A 10,625-nucleotide genomic window follows, 5' to 3' on the forward strand; every position below is an offset into this window, starting at 1 on the left:
GGGGGGGTGGGAGGCCGAGTGGATGGGGGGGGGTCCCTCCTCGAGTAATTTGAACCCCCGCTCTCTTCCCCCTCCCCCGACGGCGTTGGTGTCCTAACGCCAATGGCGGCTCCCCGCACAGTTATGTTGTCACCAGCTTCAAGAGGGGATTGGATAAACGTATGGAGTAGAGACCCACCAGTGGCAATCAGCCAGCAGGTATAGAAGAAGAGAAGAGATTGGATTTATACCCCGCCCTTCACTACCCGAAGGCGGCTTACAAACTCCTTTCCCTTCCCCTCCCCACAACAGACACCCTGTGAGGTAGGTGGGGCTGAGAGAGCTCTGACAGAAACTGCCCTTTCCCCCCCCAAGAACAGCTCTTGTCAGAACTATGGCTTGTCCAAGGTCACATCAGCAGGTGCAAGTGGAGGAGTGGGGAATCAAACCCGGTTCTCCCAAATTAGAGTCCAGGCACTTAACCACTACACCAAACTGGTATAGAGGGAACACTCTGTCTGGGGCAGTGATGCTCTGTGTTTTTGGTGCTTGGGGGGGGGACAGTGGGAGGGCTTCTGGGGTTCTGTCCCCACTGGTGGACCTCCTGATGGCACCTGGGTATTGGCCGCTCTGTGACACAGAGTGTTCAACTGGGGATGGGCCACTGGCTTGATCCAACATGGCTTCTCTTATGTTCTTAACAATTATTTTCTTCACCCATTCAGTCTGCGGAGGGAGTGGGGGCGGGTTGGAATTGTATTCTGCTTTTTTGGGTTCACACGGACCTAGATGGAAGGAACAGATATAAAATGAGGCCTTTTCACATAGTCATTTGACTTCAGTGTGTCCTTTAACAATCCATGTTTCTTCTATTTTTGACATTGGTGCTTTCTGTTGAAAAGAGGCTCTGTCCTTCTCCCCTTAAGGAAGCATAAGGAAGTTAGGTGGCAATGCTATGTTCATGTGTCAACTGGCAGGTTGTGGCGTCTTGCATCCCTTGGACAAAATTTGAGTCCAGTGGTACCTTTAAGACAAAAAAAGATTTATTCACAATATAAGCTTTTGTGTGCAAGCACACTTCCTCAGATACAGTGAAACAGAACCTTCTCAGCTATTATTTATAGGGGGTTGTTGTTGTCAGGAAGGCCATTTAGAGTCAAGATGCATAAGTACTGGATAAGTTTGTCCCCTTGATTGTGGCTTCAGTGAGAAAACATCATTCACAAGTGTATCTTCCTGTGTGGATGTGACAATCCAGTGGCTATAGCACAATATCCAGTGATGTGTGGATGCACCCCTTGTACCTGATAGTCCAGTTGCAGCAAAATAGGCCTCTTCTGAAGATGAGTAAAAGGTATATGCAATGGGCATATGGAAATAACAAATCATGGGGTTGGGCTTCTGTTCTCTGGGGAGGTATTTAGATAGTTATATACAGGGGTCATTTCGTAGAAAAAGAGCTAGGGGAACTCATTAGCATAACTCATTAGCATATGCCACACACCCTGACATCACTGAAAGTGTGTCATAAGGCCACACCCCCTAACATCACCGGACGTGTGTCATAAGGCCACACACCCCGCCCCCAACGGTCCCGGCCGCCACCACCGGCCTTGCAGCTCCACTGCCGAGCTCCATGAGGGGCCCGGCGGTGGACCTGCAAGGCCGGCGGGAGTGCAAGGAAGTCCCGCGAAGGCCCTCCCTGGCCCCAGGCAGGCAGGGGTGGGGAAAGGCAGGGAGGAAGCAACTTACCCTCCCTCTTCTCCTGCCTCCTCCTGGCTGAATGAGGGCCGGAAGCAGGGGGCAGCCGGAAGCAGGGGGCGGGGCTTTGTCATGTGCCCCGCCCCCCGTACCTCACCCGGGGGAACTGCGATCCCCCGCGATCCCCCCCGAAATGACCTCTGGTTATATATAAGTTTGTTAGGTCTTTCACCATAAAGATTCCATGCTGTAACTTGGCTTGCAGCTCTCAATGGCCTCAGGGGAGCTTACTTGCTTCATCTCGACTGTGTGAGAGAGCGACTCTCTTGAATGATTTTTAAAATTTATATGTATCTTTTCTTTTCAAGGAGTTGACATAAATGGCTTTCTTCCCCATTTTATCCTCATGACGGCCCTGATACATTGCGGTTAGTCCAGTAGGCTTCATGGCTGAAGCAGTGTAGTAGGGATTGAGCCTGGATCTCCCCAGTCCAATGCTCTAACCAGACAGGATCTTTTATGGATATAATTTATGATGTTTAGATAGGAGTTAAACAGTTGAGCACTAGACACAATTGAGGTACCTGTAAGTTAAAGCAGAGGTGTCAAACTCATTTGTTACAAGGGCCAGGTCTAACATAAATTACACTTTGTTGAGCCGGGCCATGTGTGCCATAAAATGTAATGCCAGGCACTGGAGATATTTTACCACTGACTGTGACCCGCACTCCTCCTCAACACCTAACTAATCACCGCTTGCTCATATGCACATGAAGTTTTGCACAGCACAGAGAGCTACTGCCTGACACTCAAGGTGGCAGAGGCAGGAGCCCAACGTGCTTGGCCGGAGGTGGCACCTGGCCCAGCACCTCGGCTGGGGCAGTAGGCAGGCCCCAAGGGGACTAGCTGTGCAGAGCTTGGGGCCAGCCCAGCCCTCCTCGCCCCTTATGGTTGCCAGCTGCAGGTTGGGCAATCCCTGGATATCTGAGGGAAGACCCTAGGGAGGGCCCATGTTTGGGTAAGGGAGGGGCCTTAGCAAGGGGTATAATACCATAATATAGGCCCTTCTGGTTCACATTTGGACTGGTTTCTCCCCAGGTGTCCATGGGCCGGATAAGAACCCTAAATGGGCTGGTTCTAGCCCCCAGGCTGTGTGTTTGGCTGTAGGCAAAGGATGAGGCCAATGTACTGTCTTACTGTTCCCTATTTACATTGATCCTATGTAATGTGCATGTCATGTTGACAGAGCTACTGTCTTCCGTGGCATGGATGCAGAGACAGAAAGATGAAGTGAATTGTTTAGAAACTGGGTGAAGTGGGGATTGGGAAAGGAAATAGATTCATAGGGAGCTTTACTAGTCAGTTTTAAATTCCCATGGAGGTGATACAGAATAGGGCTTTGCTTGATTTGCAAGACTAACTGACCAATATTCAACTTCTGTCTTAACTGTTCCTGTTTCCTGTACTGTTTTGGTTGTCCTAGTTCGTTTTCCTTCTGTGTGCATTGTCTTCTGCCCTCATTTATACACACACAGACACATGCATACACAAAGTAATGTACAGATAGGGCATTTATATCAGTGGTACTCACTCCATGGCTCATGGAGAGCCACACTTGCAATTACTATCAACCAAAGAGCCACATTTATGTCCAGCCCTGGCATGATGCCTGCTCCTCAGGGAGGCTTACAGCCTGCCCGATGAGGAATGGGGGAGCTGTTTCAGGATGGGAGGGACCAACTGCTAATTACAGGCCCCACCAGGAAAGGACCTTGCCCACTTTCCTAAAACATGGGGGCAGGTGCCACATTGGGGAATGGTGCTCGGAGGAACTATGTGTGGCATGTCAAAGAGCCACAGGTGGCTTCTGAGTCACTGAGTATCACTGATATATATATATTTTAAAAGTTTTGAAAATAGTATCCAGCATTTGAGTGTACATGGATCTGGGAGGCTTTTTTGTTTTTCCTTCATGCTTTTCTCAGTAGGGCCTGTTTTGAGCAATGCACATTCTTTAGTATAATTTTTGAATTTGAAGACAACAAGTTCTATAATTTTAAGATCAGGAAAGAGGTTTTCCATTGGATTTCCTCTGGCGGTCCAGTATTGTGGAATCTTCCAGCTTGTGTAAGGGGGTACTTCACACAGTTAAGACTTTCCTCTGTGGAAAATACATCCATATAGACTTTCACACAGTCTTTTGAGTACTGGGCATTGCTCTCTGCTGTTTTTAACTTGTCACTTTGTTGTTGCTGGAATTAGTATGACATGCCAATTAAAAAAAACACACACCAAAAGTTAAGTTTGCTTTCTTTCATAGATAAGTCTGCTGAATGGTAGTAAATAGGAGCTTGGCCTAGCTAATTAAATTTAGTGATTAAAATTAATTGATTAATAATGTATTCCTGGATCTGTATATGATAGTAGCTGATGTTTTTCCTGTTTTTGTTCTTTCCTAATTCTTCTACTTTAGGGAGCTGTTAGTGAGGTAAGGCTCACATTGTTATTTTAACTGTATGTTGTTTCCTCTAACTGACCATATATAGTTTTGTATTCCTTTCTGATCTATTTCATAATTATTATTATTCTATTAATTTTGCACAATCCTGGCTTTTGATCAGTAGCACTCAGGTGCTGCTGCTACCTCAAATCAGAAGAATCTAGAAATTTTCCCCTTTCCATGAAGGTAGACACTTTAAATATATATATTTATATATTTATATTATATATAATTTATATAATATACATAACATAAGCCATTATCAGGTTTATAAAATACAGACTGAAATAAATGTGTGTCTAGAATATATCTATTATGTTTTCAGTGGTCCACTAAAAAGAGTCCTGGAATGCATGACGTGCTTCATCTAACAAGAGTTTCTTATTTTCACTTTTTAAGTCCGTGTTAAAAAACCTAATGCAGCATATTCACTCTGATAAATTATAGCACATTATTTTTCTTTGGCTGTTTGGCTTGTGTAGCTAAGTATAAGATGTAACATTCCCTAAGTGCATGTTCTCTGAGTGCACAAGACAGCATGTGGAATGAAAGTGATTAGTAATCAGTGTTTGAACTTGCAGAATATTGCCGTACAACAATAATTGGTGGAGCTCTACCAGCATACAAAATGTGACCTAGTTCCATAAACTTTGTACAGTGTTCATAGAGAGGGAAGAACATCACCCGTTCTAATACTTTCACATCTGTATCTTAATTCTTTGCTTTTCTCTGTGCCGTAGATAGGCCTGTTCTGTGTACAAAAGACCCTAGTTTAATAATCCAGAAATACTTAATAGACCTGGTTTGTATTCACAAGTGCAGCAAGTGGCCACCTGAACACACACACAAACGTTTTTACTACATAAATTTTGAAAAATAGTAAGCCATTAAAAGCATATTAAGAAGTTATCAGTGCTAATTCGTGATGTTAAGGCCAAGAAAGCCATGTTACTGGTTTTATGCCATCTTTTGTCCTTTCCCTTACTGTGTTTGTCCCTTAACAACCCTTTAGCACAAACCCTTTCTATCTGCCTTCTTTAACTTCCTCTGGTCATCTGTTGCACATGTTGGTGTTTCTTCTGGCATATTTAAGCAGCACAGAAGCAACAGGGTGTTGGTTAAACTTTTATGGAATTACGGTAATCTGGAATAAGAAAAATTTATGCAGGCACAGCTAGGTTGAAAATTTTGGATGTAATATGGATCAGGAAGACAGTGCATGGTATCTGGGACTGTGGAGTGGAGAGGAAAGGTTAGCAGACAACTGACTGGGCTAAAGTCCAGCTTGCTCCAGTTCTGTAATATTTTTACATGATGCCCATCAGATCCATGTCAAGCACACAGAGTTCTGTCTGTATGCATGATGTGAGTTCAAATGTCAGTGCAACTAAACCTGAACTGGCAAGCATAGAAAACTGTCATGTGTTTGTAGCAAACGTGGATTGACATGAGTCCAGCTGGAGGTTCCTCTGTGCCCTGCCCACAGAAGGAATAGCCTGGAACCTGGGCTGTGCCATCCACTCTCGGTGGTCTGAAAGGACAATCACGGTAACATTAATATATCCTGTCTGCCTAAAAGGAAGAGCAGGTTTCTGGGTGTCCCCCCCCCCCCCAATATGTGCTATCAAGATTAGAGAAGACTATCTTATGTTTGCATACAAGTTACATTTGTGTACAGTAATTAAAAATAATTCTATGTATAACCCTTTTTAGTGGGATTGTTTCATATTTGAAGTCATTGTCCTTTCGAGTAGATACAGTACTGTACCTTTATGATGCATTTGAATTATTTTGAGCTGCTTTAGGAGCCAAGCTTGGCTGAATGCAGGACTCACCAATTTACTTATGAGCCACCTATTTGTTCTAGACTGCCTGCATGGTAGAAGAGGTGTAAGTTATATACTTTTAAGCCTTCCTTTGGCTTTTTTAATGTAACAGGTTTATGTCCCATGTATCTGCAGTTCAAGGTAGCTTATGCCTAGTAGCAGTCACTCACAGAATGACTGAAAGGCAATATAGTCTTCATGGGCAATCTGCTTTGGAGGATGGGAGAGCACAACTTAGAAGGGCATGTGCTGTAGCTATCACTGTGCAGACTTGATAGGTAGAATGCACTGTCAGCAGGACTTATTGGACAGACTTTAACTGACTTCTGGGGAAAGCCTGTTCTTCACAAAATCCCGAAAGAAGAGAGTCCATGATGATGCTCAGTATATAACTTCTTTTTGTCTGTGAATGCCGTTTGTGGAATATATATTACAAACTTACAAATCATTTTAAATTATTTGGCATTGAAGTTGGAATGTTGTTTATCTTGCTGTGAATGCCTTTTTGAAATTTAAAAACCATCTGAACTTCTTTCCATCCCTTCCCTTTTTAATCAATAGGCTGCCCGTTTGGTGGTCGCATCTCGTAACTATGCAGATTTTGCAAATGAGGCTTCATTTGACATTAAGGTAAGCTACTTGGTTGTTTTACTTTATGCAATTAATGTTACATAGGTAAAGGGTAAAGGTTTCCCTTGCTTGAAAGCCAGTTGAATCCGACTCTAGGGATACGGTGTTCACCTGTGTTTCCAAGCCGAAGAGCCAGCGCTGTCCAAAGACATTTCCGTGGTCATGTGGCCGGCATGACATACAAGGCAGTATAAAGAATGGTGTTAACGGAGGGCTTTTCTTTTGGGGGGGGAGGTGCTGGAACTCTAAAGAGCGAAATGTTTTCAATCTGTATACTGAAAACTCATGAACGTTTTAAAAATAATTTTGTCAAAGAGGTTCTGGCACATTCCCCCAGAAAAAAAGCCCTGTTTAACCTATTTGCTGCTTGCAAAATATTGTATTGTATACAACCAAATCCTTCTACAACTGAATCTGCCCAGCCTTCAAAAGGCAATTTTTAAAAAATGTAAAGAGCTTTTACCTTTACATTTTCAAGTATTCTTAGAAATGCAGGCTAAATGGTCTTCATCAAGTTTAGTTTAGCATTCATTGTAGTTGACTGATCCTTTTTTTCTTATATGGATAAGACCTTCAGTATTTCTTAGTCCCCAGTAGTTAAATAAATTCAGCTTGTTCTTGGGTTAGCTTGAACAGCTTATGTATCAAACGTAAATATGATGGAAGGTGGACTATTGCTAAATGTACACTTGTGGACTACTGCAGTATATTTTTTCTTTGTGAATGCTAAGCCCTGCCTGTATGAGGCACACAGCTTCTGTGTGCAGGATCGTGCAATAAAAGAACAGCCTTTGTTGCAGTGGTTTTCAGTAGCAGTCAGCCAGATGTGGCCAGGAAACCCACAATCCTGGCAGTAGAAGTCATGGACCTTCCCCGCTAATTTGTCTAGTCTCCTTTTAAAAAAAGACTAAGCCAGTGGCCACTACTTGTTTTGGTGCAGTGAAATGAACAAGCTAATCATATGTAGTGTGAAGAATTACTTTCTTTTGTTTGTCCAGAATCTACCTTCAAATATTAATTGTGTGCTCTTGGGGGGGGGGGGGACTAAATTCACTTGCTTTACAGAGTGCATGCTTTTATAAACCTCTGTTATGTTGCCCTTTAGTCGACTTTTTTCCTAAACTAGAAAGTCTCAAAAGCTGAAACTCTTTCTTGTAGGGAAGGTGATTCAGTGCCAGATCTAAGGAGCAGGGACTTCCTGCTCTTATCTTGTGGACACTGAAGATATCCATCTTGGCTCATCAAATCCAGAAAGGAATCTGGTATATCCAGCCAGTGAAAACGATGCTTATTGCCATGGCAGGTTCAGGGTGGCAAGTAACCATGAAACTGCAGTTTTTTCATATTACAACCGGTCCTTTATAGACACAGTGGTCAGAAGCCTAGGAATGCTGTGAGATGTGTAAAGAGGTGCTACATTCTGATTTCCTTAAGGTCTAGTCTGCATCTAGTAAATATTAAACTTTTAAGTGCTTGTAGTAGAGTAAAGCTACATATTATGTGGGAGACGTGTTTGGATCTCCTGAGGTTTGCTTTATTTATTTATTTATTTCTAACTGACACTATGTGTGCATGTGTGTGTATTGGATTTGGTGCTGCAGTGGGGTGGTGGGGATTTAACCTTTCAGCCACTCCAATACCTTGTCCTCACTACAGATTCACCTGTCCTACCCCGAGTTGCTATCGGCCATAATATTGTATCTGCCTTTTCTCCCTGTCAGGCCAAGAGGAACTTTTATACAAAAATTCTTTGTACTAAAAGATTGGAAGGGACTGTTTGTCATGGTTTTATTTAGGATTGCATTTGATTAAAGCAGTCCTAAACTGTGATTTCAAATTTTGGTTTTATGTATTTTTATGTATTCTATTTTATGTATTTTGTTTCTCCTGTAAGCTGCCTTGAGCTCTGTAAGGAAGAAAGGTAGCTAATAAATGTTTTAAATAAATAAATATTTTCCCCTTCCAGAAATGTGATCTCCATCGCTTGGAGGAGGGTCCACCCACTACAGCAGTTATGACTCGAGAGCAAGGTCTGCAGTACTATAGGACTATGCAGACTATTCGGCGTATGGAGCTGAAAGCAGACCAGCTGTATAAACAGAAGATTATCCGTGGCTTCTGTCACTTGTATGATGGTCAGGTAGGTGACTGTGAAGGTTTATGCTCAAGATTTTAGATTTTCTTTATAATGAGAGCTTTTAAAACATCTTTACCAAGAATTGTATGCCTCCACACCACCTGTACAAAGACAGAAACTAGATGAAAGAGAAGAAATTTAGCAGTTCCAGACTCAATGTTCCCTCTAAGCTGTGGAGTCTTATGAGCAAAAATTATATTTTGTTAGCTACTGGCATTAAAGTTGTGAGCGAGCAATTTGGTTACTGCATAGATTAGTCTGCTCTGGAGCCATCCTTCCTGAGCTAAGACAAAAATGTGTGAGCAGGAGGCTAAAGAACTGTGAGCTAGCTCACACTAACTCAGCTTAGAGGGAACACTGGTTCCAGTACAGTAACCACACTTGGAATCACTGACGCAAGTTAATGTTTATCCTGCTCTTTTTTCCCTGTACCTTCACAGAATTAGCTACTACTGGTAGTTCCCTTTCAGGATCTTGCTACTGACATTCTCTGTGTCCATTAGCTTAGATCCAGTGGAAGTTTCTGCTGACAGACGGGACAGGTGACGTTTGTCAACTTCCCTGTCCTGCAGCAAATCTTCAGCTTTCTCATGTTGTCTGTGGGTTCCCTGAGCTCCCACATTTTGGGCTGTAGCAGGAGGGGAAGGTAGTGAAGTCCTATTCTGCTGACAGAAATCCATTCAATCAGCAGACTTGTTGTGTTGGATCCAACCCCATTATCACTTTAAGCTTAACAAGTGTACCCCAGCTATAGTCTGCAGTTTGTTTGGGACAGTGGCAGACACGCCAGGACAGGTGTGGACTCTTTCTGTGAGCTTGGTATTGGTCTGGTGTAGTGGTTAGACTAGGATTTAGGAGGCCCAGGTTCCAATCTCTGCTCTGGGAGCTTGCTTGGTGATGTTAGGCCAGACATGCCCTTTCAGCCTAATGTACTTTACAGGGTTGTTGTGAGGATAAAATGGAGGAGAGGAGACCAACATAAGCCAAGTTAGGTCTCCACTGGGGGAGGTAGGCAGGATGTAAATGAAGTAAATAAGTAGAAATGGAGCACAGGTGCCTCTGTATTTATCTAGTGGGTGTTAAGACCAATCTCTTCTTCCCTTCAACTTCATACACACCCAGTTTTCTGCCCTTCAAAGCATTATAGCTTCACCCTTCATACACCTCCCTTCCCGTTAGTGGAGTGTTTTCCACTTCTTTTCAGTCTGTGCTGTTCATTCTGGATTCCTTGAGAATACAGATTGAGGTGTTGCTATCAGGAGTAGCAAACTACTCTTGACAGAAGTCCTAACTAGGTAAACACAGCTAAGGAAAATGTGGACTCTATATCTTGAAAGTAACTAATCCTGGCACTTTATTTGACATAGTGCCAATAGAAAGTGTTGAAGACTAAAAGGAAGAATAAAATGGAGCTACAAATACTGTAGAGATTCACTGAAGACACTGCTAACAAAACAACAGAAAAACAAATTGATAAATGGTAGCAAAGGGATAAAAGCATATGGTTACATGGAAATATAATGGAATTTAATCCCTAGACATCCTCCAGCCCATTCTAATTTAAATATAGGTTATTTTAAATTATTCTGGTAAAGCCAGTTATCTATCAGAGGCTCAGGTCTGAGTTGACACCCCCCCCCAAGACTCTTTACTTCAGGCACCCTAATCAGCTTCCGCAGACCCATCCAACATTCTGGTTTTTATTAATTTTCCTTTATTAGGGTGAAGACAGAGGTATAAACTCCATTTTAGCTTATTTTAATGCCCAGTCTATTTCCCAATGGGATAAAAATTAATGTTTTCATAATATCCTTGATATTACCCAAACTGCTGCCACCATGTGTCTTCCGAT

At 42.8% G+C, this 10,625-nt stretch overlaps 1 protein-coding gene across 2 annotated transcripts in view; it reads left to right on the forward strand.

Moving 5' to 3' along the window:
• The window catches only part of PDHA1 (pyruvate dehydrogenase (lipoamide) alpha 1), a 25,552-nt gene that overhangs the window by 384 nt on the left and 14,543 nt on the right, over positions 1 to 10,625 (forward strand). The window contains exons 2-4 of one of the 2 annotated variants that reach the window (XM_015417612.1): positions 4,154 to 4,168; positions 6,568 to 6,636; positions 8,603 to 8,776. In XM_015417612.1, the coding sequence (XP_015273098.1) occupies positions 4,154 to 4,168; positions 6,568 to 6,636; positions 8,603 to 8,776 (258 nt within the window). The remainder of the gene's footprint in view (positions 1 to 4,153; positions 4,169 to 6,567; positions 6,637 to 8,602; positions 8,777 to 10,625) is intronic. The other variant, XM_015417613.1, reaches the window with a different exon arrangement.

Source organism: Gekko japonicus, unplaced genomic scaffold, assembly GCF_001447785.1.
Source record: "Gekko japonicus isolate JY-2015 unplaced genomic scaffold, Gekko_japonicus_V1.1 scaffold18, whole genome shotgun sequence".
NCBI classification, from domain to species: Eukaryota; Metazoa; Chordata; class Lepidosauria; order Squamata; family Gekkonidae; genus Gekko; species Gekko japonicus.